Source organism: Haliaeetus albicilla, chromosome 23 (genome assembly GCF_947461875.1).
Source record: "Haliaeetus albicilla chromosome 23, bHalAlb1.1, whole genome shotgun sequence".
In the NCBI taxonomy this organism is placed as follows: domain Eukaryota; kingdom Metazoa; phylum Chordata; class Aves; order Accipitriformes; family Accipitridae; genus Haliaeetus; species Haliaeetus albicilla.
Window position 1 is genome coordinate 7,774,773 of NC_091505.1, and position 23,478 is coordinate 7,798,250.

A 23,478-nucleotide genomic window follows, 5' to 3' on the forward strand; every position below is an offset into this window, starting at 1 on the left:
GTCTTGAAGTCAGAAAAACAACAGCTTGTAGAAACGAGGCAGCAAATTATTCCTTTGAAAGCTGGCTAGGGGAGTTTCCCTCATGTTGCGGTATGGAGGCTGTTCAGCTGAGACAGCTTTGTTTCCTTCCCCTCCAGTGTTTTGTATCCTCTGCCCTTTGCGATTAGACAGTCTTCTGCTGAAAATCAGAATCCTTCAACCTGGGAGACCCCTTTCCTCTTTCTGCTGCTTGGACTCTCCCTCAGGGAACTTACCGGGCGCAGAGCAGGCACAGCTCCATGCTGGCCTGTGTTCTTCCAGGCGCTGGCATGTCAGTATGATTGCAAAGGTAACTCGGCATGGAGAGTGACCCAGGAGGTCCCAGTGCACAGAGCCTCTGCATGGCCCAGGGTGGCCCCATCAGACTGACCACCAGCCCCACTTTGCATGTCCCATGCGAGAGCTGGGAGGCCAAGGAATAAAGGCTGAAGAGCAGATCTTTGTGAATGCTTGCAGGCAGTTTTGCTGTATTTGCAGTTTGACTGTATAAGCCACACTCTGAAAGCAGAAAACATCATCTCTGAAATACTTTGGTTGTACCAGCTGTCATGAACTTGTCCAAGTTTTCAGATAACCTGTGGAATTAAAACTTCACTACCTGCTCTTGAGAGCAGTGCAGGGTTGCTGATCTTCCATATAGTTGGCTTCCTGGGGCCCTTTTAATTGCCCAGAACTCAGTGCACTTCAGAAGCTCTAGCTAACAAATGTCACTGCACAAAACTCAGCAGAAGGGGTGGGTGCAGGGAGCTGGCAACTTTATTTTTAAGTCCTGAAACCTTGCGCTTGACTTCTTTGCAGCTTGGCAGAATGCAATACGATTACCAGGAGCAAGCAGAGGTGGGGAGGGATCTTGCTTATTGCACAACAGATAAATGCAGCAAAGTATGATAGCAGTGTCTGGAGGGGTTTGCTTGGCTGCTTGAGTCTGGGGAATGAGGGGAGTGTAAGGTGAAGTCTTCTGAGCCTAGAGAGGTGTCGGGAGTTGTTTCTGTTCCAACTCTGCTGAGCTTGCACTGGGCGAGTCTCTTAGTCTCTCTGCAGAAGACAAAAAGTACCTTCTTTACTAAGAAGTGACTATTTTTTATTTCTGAATTTTTGAAAAGCAAATCCCTCTTGTTCTTAGTCAGCCTTCAGGTACTTGTAACAACTGCACTCTGTGGAGTGTGTGTCTGAGCTTGAAGAGTGTAACAAGGCGCAGCTGAGCTAGCGGTACAGCTCTGCTCTGCTGTGCCCAGGATCCCTCCTCATGGGTGTGATCCTTGGATTTGGCAGCCATCTAGCAGTGGCTGCACGTAGCATTAACATCATGAGGATTTTATAAAGCCATTGGCACTCCTTTGGGTTTCTCAGAACCAGTTTTGATAAAGTAGTGCTGCGGGATTTGGGAAGGGGGTGCTGAGGGTGAGCCCCTACACAGCTGCAGGAAGCGTGAGGCACTATGGAGTGTTAGCAGGGGGCAGGCTCAGCACAGCCCCAGGGAATGCAGAGTCCTTCCCAGCTCAGCCTGGGGCAGACCCAAGGGCACACGTGGATGCGGAGGCTGACCCAGTGCAGGACCTGTTCAGCCCTTCCTCACCAGGGCTGAAGCAAGCAGTGGGGAAAGAGCTGTTACTCTGGTTGTGAAGGAGGGACTTTGATCTCATGATCCGATAGGGCGAGTTGTCTTGTGCTCCAGTGTGAGCTGAGGGAGTGGTGGGGGGGATAAAATCAAGAAGGCTCCAAGACCTCTTTTATTGCTTCTGTGCTTGTGCAGATGTTCTCTCCTCAGCCACGGCAAGCCCCCGGGACAGCACCGCAGTCACAGCCGCGCAGCACGTTGTTCGAGCTGTCGTTCTGATGCTAGTCTTGCACTGGCTCATCTCAACCTGAGACCTTGTGGCTGGGAGGATCAGCCAGGTAGAGGATGTAGAGTGGTAGCACTAACAAGGTTTCGAAAAAGGACCTTTCCTTTTTCCCCCCTTGTCTTGGGCTAGTGGCCAGTGACTAGACTCCCCGAGATTAGCGTGTGCATAATGACTGTCTTGCTCAGTGGATGTGCTAATCTCTGTGTGCTGACAAGTCAGCCAGAGTTGAGAGGGACTAACACGGCTATCATTAAATGTGTTCCAGGGCCACTTGCCGTTTGCAGTGATCGGGAGCACGGAGGAACTGAAAATAGGAAACAAAATGATGAAAGCTCGTCAGTACCCCTGGGGCACAGTGCAGGGTGAGTTGAGCCCTGGGATTTTCGTAGCATGAATGGTGACACTTCTGCCAGGAGGCAGAGGGCTCTCGTAAGAGGAGCAAGGGCCTGCTGGACTTATATCTCACTGGGAATTATCTTTTGTTAAATCCTTGTGTCAGGCCTATAGTGACAGTTTTCTCTGCTCGGAAGGGCTGTTAAACCTATTGGAGGAGTAGACAGGTAGGGAATGTGGGAAGACACCTTTGGTTTTGCTCCCATCTTACTCCTTATCATGTCTTCTTACAGTGGAGAATGAAGCTCACTGCGACTTTGTGAAGCTGCGGGAGATGCTGATCCGCGTGAACATGGAAGACCTTCGCGAACAGACCCACACGCGCCACTATGAGTTGTACCGGCGATGTAAACTGGAAGAGATGGGTTTCAAGGACACCGATCCAGACAGCAAACCCTTCAGGTGGGAACCCTGGAGGAGACAGGAGAGCTTAAGAGAGGCATTGTTGGATGCGCTGCGCTTGTGTGTGTATGTGTGTGTCCTTGAGAGAGCATGTAAAGAACCAATGCAGCAAGAAAACCTGCCAGGTCAGATAAATCCAGACTTCAGCAAAGGTGTTGGCTGAGTGAGAGAAGGTGAAAACACAGAGACCGTGTGCAGGATTGACTGTGAAACTGCAGGTATAGGAGTAGAAATGTGTGTGCTGCAGGGATACAGCAGTGTCCCTCTGAACAAGAGGGACAACAAACAACTGTTAGTTGCCAGCTAGGCTCTTTGAATTGCCCAGCATTCAACATACATGAAAGTGCAATAGCTTACAGACCTCAAAAATGGTTGGATGAAGACGACCTTGGGCACACGTGGGTGGGTGAGTAGCAAATGTGCTGTGGGCAAGCAATATTCCTGGTGAGGGCCTGATTTCAGAGGCTCAGGGGAAGCAGAGTTTGTCCCAAGTCATATCACTGGACTTTCCTTTCTTTTTAGCTTACAAGAAACTTATGAAGCCAAAAGAAATGAGTTTCTGGGGGAACTGCAGAAAAAGGAAGAGGCAATGAGGCAAATGTTTGTCCAGAGGGTCAAGGAAAAAGAAGCGGAGCTGAAGGAGGCTGAAAAAGAGGTGAAGACTGCAGTACTTGTCTCTTCATAGTTGTGTCTCTTGATAGATCCACTTCCAAGTAGGTAGCTGCTGCCAAAGCACTTTCTGCAGAGTGTGGTTTAGGACTTTCTTATCAAGAAGCCTAAAGTTTAACCTGGGGTCATGGGGACATTAAGGTGTTCATCCTGTAGGACAAAACTAGATCATAGTGCTTGTACTGTACAACTTACTGCATCATGAAAGTCCTGGAGTCTTGATTCTGATGGAGAGTTGCAGTGTGGCAAAACTCAAGGAGAGAAACAGCCCCTGATATAAGCTTGTTATATAAAAAATATGTCCATACAACTTCCTTAGGACTGTGAAAAATCCATTAATTTACTGACCTTTAAAGAAGAAAAAGGCAGAGACCCCTGGAAATGGATTAAAATATCTTTATGATTATACTCTTTCAATCCCCTACTGTTAGTCTGTGCAGTGGTGCCTCACTGGAACAGTGCCTGGTTTGTAAGTTGTTGTGGAAGGAGACTGTTCCCTGCCCTTTGTCTATGCAGTGTCAGCTCAGGGGGCTAGAAATGATGTAGAGACCAACGGAGACTTGCAGGATCAGATCTCATGGGATCCTTCCATCTTCGCTTTTTCCTGTGAACAGAATATCTGGTAGTGCTGGGTCCTGCTCACCTCTCTCCTTTCCCTCTAGCTGCACGAAAAGTTTGATCGCCTGAAGAAGTTACATCAGGATGAAAAAAAGAAGCTAGAGGATAAGAAGAAGTCTCTGGATGATGAAGTAAATGCATTTAAACAAAGGAGGACAGCAGCTGAATTGCTCCAATCTCAGGCTCAGCAGGCTGGAGGATCGCAAACTCTTAAAAGAGATAAGGAAAGAAAAAAGTAAGTTGCTGACCCAGTGGTATTTGCTTTTTAGTAATGGTTCTTCTTTACTATTTTTCTGGGTGTTCATCTCTCTCTCCCAACCTAGCCAGTTCTTATCAGGGGAAGGTTTGCAGCCAGATTTAATCCCTAGTAAGGCTGAGCAGTAGCTGGAAGCATTTTACCTTTAGCTGTCATCCTGAAGAGCAGGGAGCAGTGCTAACCTCCCTCATTGCTTGCTGACAGCATGGGAGAGGATGGAGAGATTCCCGGCTCCTCCCTTGGTCTGTCAGTGCTTGTAATGAAGTGGAAAAATACTGGCTGCCAAGGCTAGGCTGTGGGTAGCAGGGATGTCCCACTACCCACAGAGAGGAGCGTGTCCTGTCTCAGGTTCTTATTTGTTTAGGTTGGGAAAAAGCTTATACTGTGGAAATTATTCAGGGAGACTAATAGTCTTGAATTCTGGAGTCTGCAAAATGTAAGGCTGCAAAATGAGGGGACAGGTCGCAGCTCTTTGTTAGTGCTAGCACTCTTGTCCAGCCCTAAATCAGCTTTTTGCCCTCCACAGAAACAGTGAGAGATACTGCATGGCTTTAGCAGGAGTTCCCCATGCCAGGGACTGGTGTGACAGGATCCAGCCCCTGATCTGGGCCGTTGGCAGTGCCCATGCCAGGCTCCTAATGCTCTGCCGTTGCTCAAGAGCAACCAGCTGTACAGCTGAAACAGTTCTCCTGGTGCACCTAGCAATGAGCAGTTCCTTTTCTTCTCATTGTGGTACGTTGCCTGAAATGGAGTGCTGTGCCACCTTAGCATGTGTACAAAGAGCGGTGCACAGATAAACAAGGGTCTGGTTTCTATACCACTGCCATAATCCCCTCTTTGCACATCCCTGGGGCAAATCCAGAGTAAATCTTGCCTGCACTATGCAATCTTAAATACATGGAGAAGTGCTGTTAATACGAACAATATGGCACATGCCCGAAGAGCTGACAGGACTGTTTGTCAGGGAGAATAGCCCTTGACTGTTAAGCTTGGAATCAAGTGAGACAAGAGAGGAAAAACCCAATAACCAGAATGAGATCCTGGTTTAGTCTTTTTAGTTTTGAGCTGGAGCTGCTTCAATGTCAACATTCTTTTGCCATGAGCAATTAGTGCTGCCCTTTTCTTGCTTGTCCGTTCCTTTTTCCACTGCATATTTTGATTTGCTCTTTTGAATTACCTTCAGGGGCTTTTAATATCTTTTTATACTGAGGAACCTGAGACTGACTGGGGACAGACATCTCTCCCCAGCCTGGATTGTGTGAGGAATACACAACTGAGTTCTTTTATGCCTAGAGCCCTCAGACATCTGCACACTGAGGACTGCAGACTTCAGCCCTGAGATCAGTCAGGGTCAGGAATGCAGAAAAGGGAGATGACATGCCTATAGTATGAGCAATTAGTCACTGTGGCCCAAGTCACACTCTTGTTCCTAGAAGCAGTTCTGATCTCAGAAGAGCTCCTTGACACCAAGCGCATTCATATGGAAAAGCATTGGTACCTCTGTCAGTTAAGGACACAGAAAGGCACAGAAAACTCCATGAAAGAGATAGGTCAGTGCTTGAGTAAGGCTTGGGAAGATATTAGGAGGCTTCTCTCTCCTCCAGGAAAATAGCTGTGTTAGAAATAGTGCTGGTTTTTTTACTCTGTAACTTCTCCAATTGTCCTTAATAATACATTTCAGTACTTAGATTATAAATATCTCTTAACAATCCATGAATTTCACAAGCTGTAGCTTAATTGTATCTTGTTTACTAGTGGCTGACAGTACACTAGCCTTTTTCTTTCACAGGTCACTCTTTTAAACCCAAGCTCTGTAATTTGCACTAATCATTGACTTGGTTTCTTTTTTGTTGTTGTTGTTACATCATTATCATCATTACTAGCTCTTACGTGTATGCTGTTTTACAGTTAGCTGCTGTTTGACTGCATGGTGCATGAGGCACATTGTCCTGGTAAGCGTCATTAACTAATACAGACCTCACAGTGGGATCAGTTACAGTTCCTAAAAAAGCAGATCCTGTGCAAGTCCAGAAGCCTATAAGTATTATCTCTGCCTTCCTCTGCTTTCACCCTTACTATACATGCTCTACCAGTCTCTCTCTACATATGCAGTTGTAGAAAAAGGATGCAATGAAGTTTGTCTAAAGATTCTGCAAAGTAAAATGCAGAGAGACTCAGTATTAGGACATGAAATGTAGAGAAATAGGGATTAGGTTCTCTGCCTTTTAGACCTTCCCAGCACTTTGGTGGCTCCATTTTCTTTATTCTGTCGCCCTTAGAAATAAATTAACATAGGCCATGTTGATACTATGGCAACAATTGCTATGGAGATGTGCTGATGATAGAACTAGCTAGCCATGAGAATGTCTTTTCCCCTTCTCCTCCTTCCCTCCCACCCCCCCCCAAGTTGTAGTGTTAACTTGCAGGTGAAGGTAGATGCAAGACTAGTTTCTATCCCTCTCTTCACATACTAACAGATGGTAAAATCTGCCAGACCTAGAGCTTTCCTTTGTCCCAAAGCACCAGAGAATCACTCTGTGTGTGTGTGTGTGTGTGTGCGCGCGTTAAAGAAACTACTGCCGAGTAACCAAACCAATATTCACCTGCTGACTGATTATAGTTGATTGTCCAAAACTGCAAGAAGTGATGGGCTGAGCATTTAGCAGATAATGAAGGCTCTGAAGATAAACTGAGAGACTTTATGACATTTTTAACAGTTAGATGGGTCACCCATGGATTGGAGGTTCAGGTGTAGCAGACAGACACAAACCCACACGCCTGGGAGCCGTGCCAAGTGCGCCCACGGTTAGGGTAAGGCTAGTGGTAGAAGAGGGCTGTTATTCCAGGTGCGTCCCGAAAGCCAACCAGTGCGCTTTGCCCCTGAATAAGGCCAGTGTCCGAGCTTCCGAGGAGTTTTGCCAAGGCGTGGAGAGTTCCCACTGGAGCAGAGCCCTGTCAGTGGTGTTATGCTGTGAGTCTGGTCTGCTCCAGTTGCTGTGGCTCTGTCCAGAGTGTCTCTGCCTTCATGTGAGCAGGGATGTAAAGTGGCCACATAGTCACGGGCAGGCTTCTGGAACAGATAAGGTTGCCTGAAAGGGTTAACAAACCTGGCCATAAGCAAGTGTCTGCAGTGCAAAGTGCCAGGAGTTGTTGTAAAATGAAGGCTCATTTAAACAAAGATGTGTAAGAAATGCACCTGCCTGGCAGGAGAGCAGCATCCTCATTAGAGTTATTGGTTAAACTGCTCATAACAATGGTCTACTTATACCTAGGTTGAGTGTGTTTAATTGAGCCTTTTTAATTTGCTGTTGATTCTCTGGTGAGAGGAAAAAGCAAGCTCCCACAGGAATGTCTTGCTTCTTGACAGACCAGCGATACTTATTACCCAAGGCAAGGGTGACAGCACCCCAGGCTGAGGTGGGCAGGTCTCTCAGAGAAGCGACCTGTTGGTACAGCACCACTTAACTATAAAACACCCTAAAAAACTCAGCCTCGAGTCCACACTTCCCTGCAGACAAAGCTAGGATTTACATTCTCTCCAGGATACAGTCCAAACTAACTTAACAGTCTGCCCTTAAATAGGGAAAAGCTGATTCCAGGATTCCTTCCCTCTTAGCTCCACCAAGGGAAATGGAAAAGCAAGTAAACATTACGCTGTCAGTGAGAGGCATTTGAATTTAATTTCAATGGGACGTTCCACTTAACAGAAGAGCCTCAGAAGGGTCTTGCACTGACTCAAACTGGAGCTTGCAGTCGTCTTGAGCAGTCTGGTTGAATGAATGTCTCTGCTGCCAATGGTAACTGTAAAACAATAAAAAGAACAATTCTCTGCTTATCAGGCTCTGAATGTGGAAAAATAAGCTCAAGGAATAACAGTGTTCATTCTGGTGCTGAGCACAAAGGCACGGCTAAAGTGCAGTTTGAGTGAACATTACTGATTTTTGTTGGTTTTGGATTGCTTTTGGCAGTCCTCATAACTGTACACTGTTGTGTACTGAGCTTTGAATCAAATGAAGTTCTTTGTTCCCACTATACAAATGCAGACAGTGCCTTTTTCAATGGGCATTTGTCCTTGCTAAATTAAATATGTATATATGGTACTTTTCCAGAATTCAAAAAAATACTCTCCATATTGATCCATAAAGTATTGCAGGGCTCCACTGTTTTACACGGACACAGACAAGTCACAGTTGATGAGTCCTGTAGCTTGCAAAACTGTGAAAGGATTGTTTTAGAAAATAAATTTGATTCATCCCACTGGTGAGTGTGCGTGCGTGTGTATGCATGTGTGTGTCTGCATAAAGCACGTTTTGTAATCAAATTAAACCTTATTAACACTTAGCAACATTTCTTTTGTGTGTGTGTGTGTTAGGAAACATTTATATTCTTATTTTGTTTTTTTGTTATTAATCCATAAAACCATTAATCTGCCTTTTTCTTTCATTTTCAGTTCGGGTTTCCTGTAGAACCTTTCCCTTCACATCAGAAGCCAATGCCCCCACATTCGGTTAACACGCGGCTATGCCATTGTGCCTGTTTGCTCACCTTTACTCATTGCTCCCTTCCTGCGCTCACCATTTTGTTTTAAGCAAGAGTCCGCACCCTTGGCTGTTCTGGGTTATGGTTGTTCTTGTGAAGAACTCGGCAATAGCCTACGTGGAACTGGCAAGAGATGCTCATTGCTGATACCTCTTCCCCTCTGGGCAATAGCAGGCTGCCGAGTGCTCGTAGGGCTAGCGTCCCCTCTTCTCAGTTGCTTGGCTTTTTGTCTCTCCCTCCGTTTTGTGCGAGGGCTGCATGGTAAGAGAGCGCAGCTGCTTGGTGGTGTGCATTTAGCTCCTGTCGTGGGACTGCTGTGAATGCAACCCGAGGCTGCCGTGGGGTGGGACGTGCTGTCTCAAGAGACCGGCTGCCCTCTCCCCTTTTTAATTGGCTGTATCTAACCCCTCATTACCCCCTTCTGTGCTGCCGTGTGTGACTCTAATTTTAAAGGACTTTTGCAAAACTTGACACCCTCACAGGCATGGGCCTGAGTCCAGACCTCTAGTCCCCAGGCTTGGGGGATTCTCAAACTTGGATCCACGGTTTGCAACTAAGTGTTCTCTGAATGCTGCAGGGGTCACGAAGGATCTCTTGCCTTGTCTCCCTCTCAGTGTGCTGGCCTGGATGCACATCCTGGATCCAATCTCAGGGAAAGCTGGTCACCTTGCTGTACATATCAGTGTTTATGAAGAAAGACGATGATGTTTCTTTGACTTTCTTCTCAGTGATTCCAACAATTTCTGATTTTAATGCAAAAAGTATTACCTTTATTTTTTTTATTTGGCATCTGTTTAGAAGTGTACAGATGCTGGCAGGTTGCTTCTCATATTTTCTATTCAGCAAAAGGCTTGTTTTACTGCAAGATTTGCACTAAAAAGGAGGGTGTTTTGCTCACTGGGCCCAGGAGTTCACTCTGGCCAAGTGCAACTGTGGTTTGCCTGCAGGTGTCTTCTCTGTGTATTTCTGGATGAGTTTTGTTTTTAAATAAAGACTTCATCAGACAGTGAATTCTGGTTAACATTTACTACTTTTGTTTTTTTTGTTTTCTCTTGCCCTTCTTTTACAGTAACCCATGGCTCTGTACTGAGTAATTACCCCTGAATACAATGAGCTGGAATGGACCTTCATTTACTTGTTAAATCGGAGGGTCTAATAAAACGTGACAGCATTTCAGCTGTGACCTTTCCATGGTGTTACCCTTGCTCTCTCCTATATCCTCACTGTGATTCTGTCTTTACTATGTACTGGTGGTTATTGCTTTTATTAAACAATGTAAAATTAGTCCTAACAAGGTTTTGGATGCTGCAACCTTAAATACTACAATTTTTTTTTTCTCTACAATTAATGGATTCCCCTTTCTCCTGGTTCCTCTCCACCCAGATGAATAAGGGATGTGGAAATAAGTTCTGTGAGTTATTTTTGCTGGCAAAATAACAACGCAGTTTAAATGTATTTATTGGTGACGTTAAAATGACAACACCGCCTTAGTTTAATTATCGCATAGTTGAGAGATAAAAAACTCTTTTCTCTTTATTCTTGGTGTCATTTTTGTGACATCATCTATCTTTTTTTATTTGCTTTTATTTTTTCTTTTGCTAATTCATGCTGCCTGAAGACTAGCCTGTAATCCTCATTTCCATTTCAGACTTGCTTGTTGTGACCCTGATCCTTCAGTCGCACTGTGTGCAGGCTAAGTTCTCTGTAGGTGGGTGAATCCACACGTCCTGACCTTGCTGAAAGGTCAGGATGCATGCTGCCAAATAGTTTCAACAAAAACCCTTCCAATCCTGGGTTTTTGGAAGATAAGCATGCCTCAGACCTAGCCATGATAGGTAATGCTGTTTTTAGTGCAAGCTGCTGCTGAGAATTTAATAGAAAGGTAGCCTGCATGATGCTAAAGCCTCACGAACAGTTTCTGCATACAACGTGTTGGTCTGGCTCGCTGCTCACAGCAGCAGCAAACCTTATGCAGTAACTCAGATCAAATGACAGTCTGTCCTCCATTTCCGGCAATCAAAGCAGTTAAAACTCTTGATTGCAATGTATTTTCTCAGGTATTCTGTTTCACCATAAATACAATTTTATTTCCCATAAAAGTCTTTGATTGTTTTGTGGTTTGTTGTTTGTTTTATTTTTTAAGCAAGTTAAAATAATTTGAGTATTTACCTCTTCCTCTACTGTCGAATGTCGGCCTGCTCCTCAAACCAGTCAGTATCGGTCTGTCAGTGATTTCCAGATTATCTGCTAAAAGAACTATTTAATGTGGCTTTTTTTTTTTTAAACTATACTGCAGGTCACTGGCTGTTCTTCCTGACCATTTGCCTTATTAGAATGTCATTTAAAGTTATGTAGAGTCTTTTAAAAGACTTTAAAGAAAAAAGGTTTTTTTTACTTGTGTGATTTCCTTGAAGTACTTGAGGTACCACAAGGTTCCATCTCTCCTCTGTCAGCTGTTTTCACGTTGCATCTCTTTTTCCTGCTTTTTGAATGTCTTTCTCTTTTTTGCTAATCTTCTGGTTTTTTCTCTTTTTTTCCCTTTTCTCTCTCTGTAGCTTTTTTTAATCTGTCTTCGCCAGCTGCACTGGGTCTGAGGGAGAAGACTGCCACTTCTAGAAGAGTTTAAGGGTCTTATGTCTGGGGGGGGGGGGAACAAATCTTCAGTGTTAGTGTCTTGGAAAGAAGCTCTTTTACTGACTTGCATGGTACCTAAAATTGAAGTGTCTTGTGATTTGTGTGACAAGACAGGGTAATACGGGGGAACTGATTGTTTACCTGGAATTTTGAAGAGCAACAGACGTGATGTTTGGACTAACAATGTAGCGAATACATTTTCAAACATTGTTATGGGCATATTTTTTTTCTAATTTTGTCTTTAATAATATAAATGTCATGGGCTTCCATGAGGTGTGAAGCCTAAGGAATATTTTCAGTATGCTGTTGTTTGGTTGGTTTTGGAAACCGTGCATTCAGAGTCAAAAGGAAATACAAACATGGTGCAATTTGCTCTGTTGGCAGCCACGAAATATTTAATTTTAACAAAGAAATAAAGTAAGAAGAACTGTGTGTTTTCACTGGTGTCCTCCTGTGTCCCCCCACCTTATTAAACAAGCTCCATCAGCTGGTGGATGTGGGTCGAGTGGTACTTTTTTTTTCTTCCCAACTAAACCTCCTCTTGTTCTTTAAAGTTAGAAAAAAGTCAGCGGTGTCAGGAGGGGGAGGTGGTGCTGACAGCTGGTGTAACAATAACAACAGTGATCCACGCAGATTCCCCGTGAGTAGGGTGCAGTGTCCTTAGAGCGTGCTGGAGCCAGCCCTTGCACTTCTCGCTCGTCCGTCCTGCCCTGGTCTGCTCACTGCATGCTTTTCCCAGCTCCGATCTTCTCTCCCCATTCCTGGTTTTGTTTCCTTTTTACACATGGAAGCGCACGAGAACTGCACCGAGTTACGTATTCACACGACTGAACGTTGAAGAACCGGCGCTGTTTAGCTTGATACCTTTCTAACTTTAATGTAAATTTTAAATAAAAAAAATACGAAAGCCTGCCTGCGTGCTGTCGTGTTGGCGGCTCGGGCCCGGGGCTGAGGAACTCGCACCCCAAGGCGAGCCCTGCTGGGGTCAGCCAGCGGCTGGGCCTGGTCTCTCAGAAGACCGTTAGGTGGTCGCTGAGGAGAAAAAAAAAACAAAAAAACCCCCAAAACCGGCATGTTTTGGGGCGGGTGTGCGGTTTTGAGGACGGTTTTCCTCACCTCCCGGGCAGAATCATCCCCGCGGTCGCGGTAACGGCGGCTCCGCACCCAGCGTTAGGCGACCGGGGGGAGGCTTGGCCTGTGGCGAGCCCCGCCGAGAGATACCCCCATCCCACCCCCGGGCCTTCGGTGAGGGGCGAGGAAAGGCCTCGGGCTCCTCCAACCCGGTGCCGGCGGGGGGAGGAACCGCAGAGAGCGGCGCCCGGAGCCGGTCCTACGGGCCGCGGCCGCCGACCCTGCTCCCGCCGCCGCCGCCGCCTGTTGGCGGGCTTTGCCCCGCGGCGGCCGCCAGGGGGCGCGCGGAGCTGAGGCGGGCGGCGGGCCGGCGGGCCGTCTCGCGGCGTCTCGCGCGCTGCTGACGCGCGGCCACGTGACGCGGCGCCGGCCGGGCCGCTCCGCTCCGCTCCTCACCTCTCGTCTCCGCGCGGGTGAGGGGAGCGCTCCCGTCACAGCGCTCCCGGGAGCGGGGCGCGGCGTGGACGGGGCCCGGGCCCGGGCCCGGGGCCCGGGCGGGTTCTGAGTCCGGTGCGCGGTGGTCCCCGGCGGCTGAGCCGCGGCCTAGTTCCCGCACGTGGGGCCTGCTCCCCCCTCCGGTCACGCCCGGGCCGCTTCCGCCGCCGTCGCCGCCCGTCTGTGCCCCGGCGGCTCGGCGAACACCGGCGGGGACGGCCCCGCGGCTGACGTCCGCCGAGCCGCCCGCCATGCCGCCGCCGGAACCGGAGCCGGAGCGGGTGCCGGAGTCGGTGCTGGAGCAGTGGCGGCAGTACAACGAGACCGAGCGGCAATGGGGGCTGCGCCGCCGCTTCATCCTCCGCCACCTCCACGGCTACCCCGGCGCCGCCATCGACCAGCTCCTCTCCCTCTCCGTGCTCTGGACCAACCACGTCTTCATGGGCTGCAGGTGAGGACCGGCGGGGCGTCCCCCGGCACCGGGCCGCCGCCGCCGCCGCCTCGGGACGGGGTGGGCTTGCCGGGGCCGGCGGGAGGCCGTGAGGTGGGCCCGGGGCCGGCCGTGAGGTGGGCTCGGGGCCGGGGGGCGGCCCCGGGGGAGGCCCCGGGCCCTGAGGCGGCCGCCCGGGGTGGCCGCGGCGGTCCCCGGCCTCTCGGCCCCGCTGTCTGCCGGGGCCTGGCGGTCGCCGTCAGGCGTGGGTGCCCCGGCGTGTCTCCGGGGGTCCCGTCGTGGCCCGGTGGTGCTGGGCTGGATCCTTCTAAAAAGTAACGCTCAGGGGAGCTGGGGCTTCGGAAGGGGCCGGTGCGGGAGAACTCCGGGTTCCTGGGCGGTTTTCGTTGCTCGGATACGCGTGGATTTGTACGCGGAGGGGAGCGAGCTGCTGAAAAAGTGTACGTGTGTTTTGAAAGCAGTTCTTGATGTCCCACCCCCGAGGACGCCTTCAGCACGTGGTGGTACGCTTTGCGTAATTTAAGCGAGAAGAAGGTATCCCTCTGAGCGTAAAGCAGCCGATACAATCGCCTTGAAGCTCGGTTTTTCTGAGAGAAATAGGCCTGGTGAATGGAAGAGGTTTCCCTTCACCAGGATTACTCCTAAGGTGCAGAAACCACCGTACCGTAACTAGCAAGGTTGTGGAGATCTGCAGAAACGTCACCCGTGTCCTGACTGACACTTTTGCTGTTGTGATTATTTTTAACTGGACATAAGGCTTTAAAGACAGAAGCAACTGCTTAACGACTAACTTCAGCAAATTGTAAAGTGACAGAGGAGCTTGTAAACACTGAAGGAGGTATAGTTTGGCTTTTATTAAAGTGGCTATCCCACAGCCTTGCTGGGGACTATTTTGTGTCATTTGTACAGAGCCAAGTCAACGTCTTTAAATGTAGAACTGCACGTTTTCTTATTTCTTTCTGGTCCAAGTACTAAACTACTCTGCTCTGCAAGCACCAAAATTGAACGTAGTTTTAAAACAGCTTCAAGTTCCAAAGCTCAAGTAGTATACTAAAATTGAGCATATCTTCTTCTTAAGATATAGTCTCTTTGGTCCATTAGCTCATCTTAATGTGTTTACGTGCTGTCTTAATGGAGCGTCTTCTTTGTGATAGTGCTTTTGGGAATCAATGCAATAATATGGTTAGAGGGTGCTGATAGCAGAAGTGAAGAACTATGTGGCGAGATCTCAAATCCTAAAAAACTTATGCAATTTAAGCCTGTAAGTGCACATACTTTCCCTGATGAACATCTCTGCCTCCAACTCTCAAGGGAGACACAAGCAATAGATTTAGGCATGATGCAGTGCAGAGCGGTTATCAGTGAGGATGTTTCCCCAAAGCTTGTGTTGCGCACGAATGTGAACACACTGCACAGGCACGGTGAACACGCTGTACTGTTAAAGAGCAGTCGGCAGCTTTACTTAGAGTTGTCTGGGGAAGTAACAGCTTTCTCTGGAACTGCCTTTTGCTGCTTGGGAAGAGCTGTTGTTGCTGTATCAAGTGAATAACTTCAGATTTGGGGGGATTTTTGTTGTTTTAAGTTGGTTGGGTTTTGGTTTGGTGGGGGTTTTTTTTGTTTACTTTTTTTTTAAATGTTGATCGCTTGCAAGCTAAAGACAACCTGTTTGTCAGAGTAAATACAAATCAAGAGTCTTTGCTGATGTAATCTGAGGGAGTGTTCTGCTGGGGAGAATGCCCAGAAGGCTTAGAAAGCATGGCCTATGAGGAAGGAGTTAAGTAACAGGATTCATTTAGTTTAGGGGTAGATGAGAGAAGATGCACTGTTCTCAGATGCGTTAAAGGTGGCTGCAAAATGGGGGGAAAAGCATTATGCTCCAGAGCTACTGGGATCGGGATAAGAGGTAACGTATTTAAGTCACACCAGGGAGACTTTAATTATGCATTGAAGGCATGGGATTCCTCTGCCTCCATGTGCAGTCTCCACAGCTTGAGACTTCTAAGGCCAGGTTAGACAAACACATGTTGGGACTGGTTGATCTTCCCCCCAGGCAGAAATCTGAGCCCCAAAACGTCTCCATCCTTTGTGAAGAAGAGTGACACATGTCAAATCTAACGCTGTTCTTGCACCCTGCTGGAAAAGGGCATCGTCCTTCATGTTCCCATCACAGGTAATGTACTCTTCTCCCTGTAAGCCAGAGAGAGGAACAGAGATTCCTACCCCTCTCCCTTCTGGCTGCAGGAGGATGAGGGGATCACCGCTGTCCGCCTCCATTTGATCCCTCTTGGCATTTTCTTCCCATGCAGGGTTCCACTGCCTCTCTGCTGGGGGCTGAGCTGTGCTCAGTACCTGCAGGTGAAGCAGGGACTGCAGTAGTGTGCATTTAGAGTTCTCGCCTAGTAATTAAAATGGATCTAATTTCTGCCTGGCCCTCTGAATCAGGAACAGGAAGGGCATTTCTTGAGTGGAGAGCGAGTAGATTTCCAGAGCCCTCGGAACAGTAGTATTCAACAGATGGTGCAAGTTATTGCAGCCCTAGCTGTTGGAACGGTTCTGGACTCCTGTCTGTGGGCAGTGACCTGATGCTTTTGACTTTTGAAGGTGAGCGCACCATGGAACAGGTGCAAGATTGCTTTTTCTTCTTCCTGAACCATAGTGCAAAGCTGTCAGAGGCTAGTTTCAGGCCATGTTTGTAGCTTCTCCTTGGTTAGAAAGGTTTGGGTTTTTTTCTTGTTCAGCTTCAGCATGCAAATGGCTTGAAAACATGTGAGAGATCCCCAGAGCAATGGAAAACTTAGATGGTTAGGGATGTAAGGCCAAGAGGGATGGGGTTGTACAGTGTGTGTCCTGCCTCTGTGGAACTGCGAGTGTGCTGCAGCAGGGTCAGGGATTGCACAGAGCTGGTTACAGCCACCTCACCTCTGTCCTGGCTCAGGGATTTAAAATGTTTCAGTTACAGCTACCAAGCTAGAAATTAGTATGGCTTTTTAAAGAGTGGTCGATAAAGGCTGAGCAGTGCCTTTGTCATCTGACGTCTGCGATTTCAGTATTGGTGACGTGCAGTCTGTGGCTGCTGACCCAGACAAGACTTGGGTGCCAGTCAGTCTCTTCTGCGCTTAGTTCACTGAAGCTGCGATGCCCATGGAGACTCCTCCTTCTCCATGCCTCTGTGTTCCTAGTAGCTCTGCCAAATGTTATATTTTGACAGATAATGTATTTAAGTATAAAACGCTGTCAGTTTGGTGGCTGCATGGTTTGTTATTCACAAATGGGTTCACTTAGAGCCAGGTAGCTTGTTAGCTGGCATGCAAGCTGTCTGCTAGCACTGAACTAGCTACAGCATGAGGCCGGTGGTCAGGTCCCGTGTTCATATGCCAGAAAAATCAGGGGGAGCATCTCCCTTGCACCAGGTACTATGTCTCGGGCAGCTTTAGTTCTTGTTTTGCTTAAAGCTTGTGTGTGCATGTGTGTGTGTTGCCCCTGTGGGACCAGCTCTAAAGTGGTTTGCTGTTGAATCCACACAGATATGGCTTGCAGGTCATGGAGAAGGTTCTCAAGATGGCTGAAGGCATCGATATCGGGGAAGTGAGGACATACGAGTTGGTACCTAGCAGGAAGCTAAAAAGATACCACTCTCCATCTGACAGTGAGTATACCTGCCTGTGTGTCAAAGGAGACGCCCTTCCCTGTCACTGTTTGGTGGGCATTATTGGGAGCGTGGGGACAACAGTGTGCCACAGGGCTGCCTCTGAGAGAGCCAGCATGGCAAACTGAAGAGAAGCAACCATGATGTAATCTGCTAGACTGCAGCTGTTTCCCCTCCTCTGCCATGTTGTGGGGTGTGCATAATTCATGCAGAGTTCCCTTTATGCTTAAGAAAATATAATTTTTCATTGAAATTACCAAGTAGTTGATTTTCGACACTGATAGTGGTAGGAATTGAATCTATGTAATGAAATATCTGTCTGCCCTTCTTCACTGTAGTGAGGGGCAATGTTCTGACCTGAGAAGGGATTGTACATGTGCATGGAGATGTGGAGTTCAGCTTACTGATTTTGAGTTATGACCTGCCGGGAGCATTGTGGGGGAGAGGTTTAATTTCTTTTTTTTTTTTTTTCCTCCCTATTGGGCCTGGAAGAGTCCTGCATATGTCAGCCCAGTCCCATGGTCTCAGGGGCTGATGTTCCAGCTGTAGCTTTTTCCAGTGGAGGAAATGCAGCAGGAAGAGAGGGCTGGCAGTTCAGTGGCTCCATCCGCTGGCTCCTCTCCTCCAGCACCTTCAGAGCTCCCTGCCCTCTCTCCGGAGGTGTGCAGGTGCAGGTTGTGGATGCGAGCAGGCAGGCCCTTGCTTTGTGAGGCAGCGTCAGTCAGTAGTTTGGCTGTTTAAAGCACAAATGGTCAGACAGCGCAAGACTCCTCTAGGCTTGGATATATTCCTAGCTCTGCCAAAGTTTCTTCCCTTACTTTGACACCCAGCAATTTTTCTGTGCTTCCGAGGGCCAGCTGCAAAATTGAGGAAAATGCTGCTTTTCTCTCATGTTTTGTCTGTCTCTCAGGCAGCAGCTCTGAGGGGTGGCGTTCTCTATTGCACATTACACAGACAGCATAAAGAGTTGTTTTGCTGGTGAGAGCCTTTAGATGCTGCTGCAGTGCAATCATCAAAATACCAAACGGAGCAACAAATGTAAACCTTGCCATAATTCATGAAAACTGACAACCAAAGGATTTAACGCATGCGTATGAGCTTTGTCACCTGATTTAAATATGTTTATGCTGTATGCGAAGTGGTTTTTTCATCTGCAATGAACTAGGCCATGATAAATACAGTATGGTAGTGTTATGTCTAGACAGATGTGTTGCCTGACCTATATTACGGTTGCATATATTGGCATTGGATTAGGCAGCTCATTCCAAGGCACTGAGGTGGCCTTTTTGCTCCCTGATGGAATTACACACATGTACCACTTCGGGGGGCTACATCTTTCACAGGAGAAGTCTTGTATAACCATCTTTTAGATGTAACATATTTGCTTATCAGCTATTTGATTCTCAATTTCTGCAGTAGCTGTGCATATCAGAATATTCTGCCTCATTTGCATTTCTTCTGGCTAGGAAACAAGAGGTCTACCAGTGATGTGTAATGGGCCCCCCCCAGCCACTGCAGCTGTCGCCTGAGGTTCGGGCAGATTTCTCCATGTTTGGTGTCCTTTAGCCAAGCGTAGTTACATTTACAGAAAATATGCTTCTATTAACGCTGCCATTAACAGCCCTTTGTGTTTTGGAAAGGAGGGTTCAGTATCACTGCGTTCCTCCATCAAATGAGAAGACCTGAAGGTAAAGTAGTTTATCTGAGATCAGCCTGCAAGCCTGTGGCAGAGTCAGAGCTGAGGCTCTAGTCCCGCTCTGGTGTTCCGTCTTATTGGCCGTAGTATTTACTTGTGTTGGTAGCTTTGAATGGATTAACTTCAGAAATGACTGGATGGGTTCAGTGGGCAGTGTTGTGGGGCAGAGCAAGCAATTTGGACCTAGAATCCACGTAACTAAATACGTAGAGATTTTTGTGTGGTAATTGTGGAGCTGGAAATACCATTGTAGTGACCTGTGCAAGAATGAATGGTCTTATTTGATCAATTCTGAATATCTTTGGAAAGAAACCTTCTGGTTTGTGGCAAAGAAGTGGAAATCTTGTATTCAGAGCCTGCAGGTTCCTCCTGGAGATTACTCTGTGAAAACATTTGTCTCCCTGTCATAGCATATATTGGTAATTTTGTCATTTTCTTTCACTCTGTAGGTCCAGAGCTGGAAGAGATTCCTGAGCCACCCAAAAAGATGGTCCCCAGGTTCCGGGTGCGACCACGTTTTGAACCCATACACTTTGTCACCAGTGCTGAGAAGGATGACAAGAAGGAAGATTCTCTGGATAACCAAATGCAGGAGGTGAACCAGGAGGCAAATACAAACAGCATAGCGCAGCCAGCTGAAAATTGTACAAATTCTTTTGTGAGTGCACGGGAGGCAGATCCCCAGCTCTCCAACTCAGCTGGGTTTGGCTTTGCAGGCCAGGCAGCAGCAGCCAAGAAGGCTGTCAATAGTATGGACTCTACCACAAGCAGTGTGTTGCAGGTGGCAGTTTCTCCTGCAGCTGTCCAGTCTGCATCAGAGACTTTCCCTCCGTCAGCTATAATGCTGAAGCAGAGTTTTATTGAGAAACTGTCAGCAGCTATCTGGAAAAATCTTGCGAACCCAGATGCAAACACTGGGACCGATAAAATTAACTATACATATCTTTTGACACGTTCAATTCAGGCATGCAAGACAAATCCTGAATATATTTATGTTCCTCTGAAAGAAATTGCCCCTGCTGACCTCCCCAAGAGCAAGAAGCTCTTAACAGATGGCTTTGCTTGTGAAGTGCGATGTCAGAATGTCTACCTGACCACCGGTTACGCCGGCAGCAAAAACGGATCCAGGGATCGAGCCGCGGAGCTGGCAGTCAAGCTGCTGAAGAAGTCTGTGGAAGTTAGAGTTGTTCAGCGGAAGTTCAAGCATACCTATCACGAAGACTTGGTGGTGTGCGAGGCAGGCGTGAGTCGCCCAGATTTCCCTCCTGCTCTCAAACCTCATGAGGAGTTTGTAGTTGCCAACAGGGACTGTGTCCCAATGCAGCCTGGTACTGAATCTGTAAAAGGTTCCACTAATACCAACAAACACTGGACTAGTTTCGTCCTCACAGAGAATGCCAGTGACGCAATAGGAATACTTAACAATTCTGCCTCATATAACAAAATGTCTGTTGAATATAAATATGAATTAATGCCCAACCGCTCGTGGCGTTGTCAAGTGTATCTGCAAGATCACTGCCTAGCCGAGGGATTTGGCACTAAAAAGACCAGCAAGCACGCAGCAGCTGAGGAGGCATTGAAAATTCTGCAGAAGATGCAGTCAAATATAGCAGCCATCAAAGTGACCCAGGTTCAGAAAGTGGGCTGCTCGTCGCGGGGCTCCGGAAGGAAGAAGGACCTGAAGGACCTCGTGGTTTATGAAAACTCCAATAATCCAGTGTGCACGCTGAATGACACCGCCCAGTTCAACAAGATGACGGTGGAGTATGTCTTTGAAAGGATGACTGGCATGCGGTGGAAATGCAAGGTGCTGCTTGAAGATGAATTCATCGCAGAAGCAGTTGGAGTGAAGAAATCTGTCAAGCATGAGGCAGCAGAGGAAGCCGTGAAAATCCTCAAAAAGACTCAGCCAACTGTTGTTAATAACCTGAAGAAAGGCACCGTCGAAGACGTCATCTCCAGAAATGAGATTCGGGGTCGATCAGCGGAAGAGGCTTTCAAACAGAAGATCAAAGAAGACAATATTGGGAATCAAATTTTAAGAAAGATGGGCTGGACAGGTGGTGGCCTAGGGAAAGATGGTGAAGGAATTAGAGAGCCTATTTCAGTGAAGGAGCAGTTTAAAAGGGAAGGACTTGGGCTTGATGTAGAAAGGGTGAACAAAATCGCTAAAAGAGATATTGAAGAGATCATTCGAAACTATGCACGCTCAGAAAGTCATATTGACTTGACTTTCTCTAGAGAACTGACCATGGATGAGCGGAAGCAGATACATCAGATTGCCCAAAAATATGGTCTTAAAAGTAAATCTCACGGGCAGGGGCACAACAGATACTTGGTGGTAAGCAGGAAGCGGCGCAAGGAGGATCTGTTAGACCAGCTGAAGCAGGAAGGCCAGGTTGGGCATTACGAGCTTATTATGCCTCAAGCAAACTGAGGTTAGGCGTCCCATTTTACCGGAGACTGAGCTTCCTAGATACTCGATTAAAGAAAGAGATGCTGCATTTTTCTTGTTGTGGGTTATATTAACGTTCAAGTCTTTCACTTCGTTAATATAATTTCTAAAATGTTGTTAGACGTTTAGAACTGACCAGGTTCTGTTCAAGTATATTAGCACAACCCAAAAGCAGTAGTGCTGTTACTGTATGTGTCTTTGATATTACTTGTTCCTTCACATTTTAATAGTTTTGTAATAGCAAAAACACATGTCCAATGAGAAGGAATTTGACATCATTTAAAATTATAGTTCCCTTATTCTTCTTGACCAAGGAAGGAAAAAAATGCCTTTTTTTTTTTTTTTAAATAAAATAATAAAAAGCAAAGGAAATGCAGTGTGGGGGAATAAACCTGTATGTAAAGTTGGTATTAATGACAATAAAAATAAAGTTTTATTTCTGGAAAAAAACCCCAGGATTTGTCACACTTTTTATAAAAAAAAAAAGTGTGAAAACTGCGTTTATTCTTGAGAAATGTGCATAGTGAGGTCTTGTCTCTGCTGTGTACGTATGTAGAGAGATGTCCTTAACCAGTTTAACAGTACAGTTTTATTCATAGATTTCTACCTTGGGTCTCCCATACTGAGAATTCCTGAATGCACCTTAATCATCAATGTATTCGACTGAGATAATTTCAGTGCGTTTTTACCTTGCAGCACTGCTTGACATGTGCAGATACCATGGTGAAGTGTGAAATATAAAAACGAGGTAAACGCAGAGCCCACGCTCAAAGATGCTCGTGTAGCTTGTGGGGACTGTTATATAACTTATTTTTTTTACTTTGAATATAAGCTCTTTAATCCTGAGCAAAGTCAAATCTGTGCCTAATTATTTCTCTGCTCCATTACTGTACCTGTGCTTGTGTACGTCGAGGGCGGTTCGCAAGTAAACTTCCTGGTGTTGCTCCGATGTGCGATGTGAGTGCGACGTCTCTCCAGGACTGGCACGCGCTGCCGGGAGGCTGGAGCGCTTCTCGCTGGGGAAGCAGAGTCGGACCTCCGCCCTGTTCCGCCGGCAGTACCGCAGGACACGGTGCTTTGTGAGCCTTGGAGGAACGCTCGCTTCGTGCTTGGAAAACAGAGGTTTGGAATTGACCTTGGAAGAGCCAAGAGTGAGATGTGCCTAGAGGCGCTGGGTTTTTCTGTCACCAGTAGGGTGATGACTCTAGCACAAAGCTGGTCCTAATGAAGTATTTCTTTTTTTGTCTGTTCTGTTGCCTTGTGTCTTGGTTATCGCTTTTGGTTTTCTGCTGCCTGTATGTGCCTCTCCATCTTTTTATGTCATCCTCTAGCTTTTTTCCCACCTCCTGCTCTCTTTCTAAATGCTCTCAGCACTGAGGAGGGGGTGACTGACCTCTACTGATGAAGCAGAATATCCTGGTGATGTGCAGTCAGAGGCATTTCCATCCCCACAGTGTGAAAAGGAAGAGGCTGCCCTGGCAGGTAAGACTTGCTCAGGAAGAAGAGAAGGAGCATTCCCTCCTCTCTTTGCCTGGCTGGCTGCAGCACAGCTTCTGCTTAGCCTGGCCTTCCAAAATAAAAACATGCTGCTGCTGTTTCTGTAGAAAAATAATCTGGCAGTGAATTCTGGAAGTATGTTGGTTTTGTTGTTTGGTTTTTTTGTGTGCGCTATTCCCTCTCTCAACTTCTGAATGCTGGGCTCTAGCAGATGGTGATGTAGGTGTGGAAGAAGCCTGGTCCTTTCTAGGCAGATATTCCTGCAAGAAGGAGTGCAGCTGCCCCCTCCCAACTTGGATATGCAGCAAGTCTTCAAAGTGTGGTGGTGCTGAGAAAAGCAGCAAGAGCACCACTGCAGTATTTGGGATGAAAAAAATGCCTCTTTTGGTGGCAGGGGGGTGGCTGGCTAAACATAACGGTGTCTCAACAGGGGTAGGTGTCTGGCTTGAGCCTGTGCAGGTCATTGCTTTCCCTCTCCAGGGTGCCCGTTTTTGCCAAGGGCAGTACCTCTGTGCAGGACCCGTCTGTTGCCTTCCTGTTTGGTGAGTGGCTGTAGGGTTGGATGACTGGGTGTTACCTGTTTGAGCTAAAGAATTGTCAGCCTTGCCATCTCCGCTGTGGTTACGTAGCCGTAAGCTTTCTGGAGAGCCAGTATGTGGTTTAAAATTACGTTTGTGGATGAAGGCCTTACCTGAGAGGGGTGTAAAGGTGAGGTGGGTTTTTTGCAGATCTGTGCTGCTCTTGTTTCTGGCTGCCTTAAGAGCCCACTCCAT

General features: G+C 47.3%; 2 protein-coding genes across 12 annotated transcripts in view; both read left to right on the top strand.

Moving 5' to 3' along the window:
- Window positions 1–12,304, top strand: part of SEPTIN6 (septin 6) — a 32,449-nt gene extending 20,145 nt beyond the window's left edge. For 2 of the 10 annotated variants that reach the window (XM_069811072.1, XM_069811068.1), the window contains exons 6-10: window positions 2,149–2,245; window positions 2,510–2,678; window positions 3,201–3,333; window positions 4,010–4,200; window positions 9,830–9,976. In XM_069811072.1, the coding sequence (XP_069667173.1) occupies window positions 2,149–2,245; window positions 2,510–2,678; window positions 3,201–3,333; window positions 4,010–4,200; window positions 9,830–9,854 (615 nt within the window). In that variant the 3' untranslated portion in view covers window positions 9,855–9,976. Of the gene's footprint in view, window positions 1–2,148; window positions 2,246–2,509; window positions 2,679–3,200; window positions 3,334–4,009; window positions 4,201–6,129; window positions 6,174–8,671; window positions 9,772–9,829; window positions 9,977–10,408; window positions 10,689–11,315 lie in introns of those variants that run through there. The other 8 variants (XM_069811065.1, XM_069811062.1, XM_069811067.1 and 5 more) reach the window with 7 other exon arrangements.
- Window positions 12,305–12,894: 590 nt separating this feature from the next.
- NKRF (NFKB repressing factor) lies at window positions 12,895–21,658 on the top strand. Of its 2 annotated transcripts, XM_069811078.1 has the most exons (4): window positions 13,290–13,411; window positions 15,462–15,581; window positions 16,936–17,057; window positions 19,203–21,658. In XM_069811078.1, exons 2-4 carry the CDS (start codon window positions 15,514–15,516, stop codon window positions 21,188–21,190), a joined length of 2,178 nt encoding a protein of 725 aa, XP_069667179.1. In that variant the 5' UTR covers window positions 13,290–13,411; window positions 15,462–15,513; the 3' UTR covers window positions 21,191–21,658. The 2 variants fall into 2 exon arrangements, with proteins under 2 accessions (XP_069667180.1, XP_069667179.1); XM_069811079.1 differs by lacking the exon at window positions 15,462–15,581 and having other exon boundaries at window positions 12,895–13,411.
- Window positions 21,659–23,478: the final 1,820 nt, after the last annotated feature.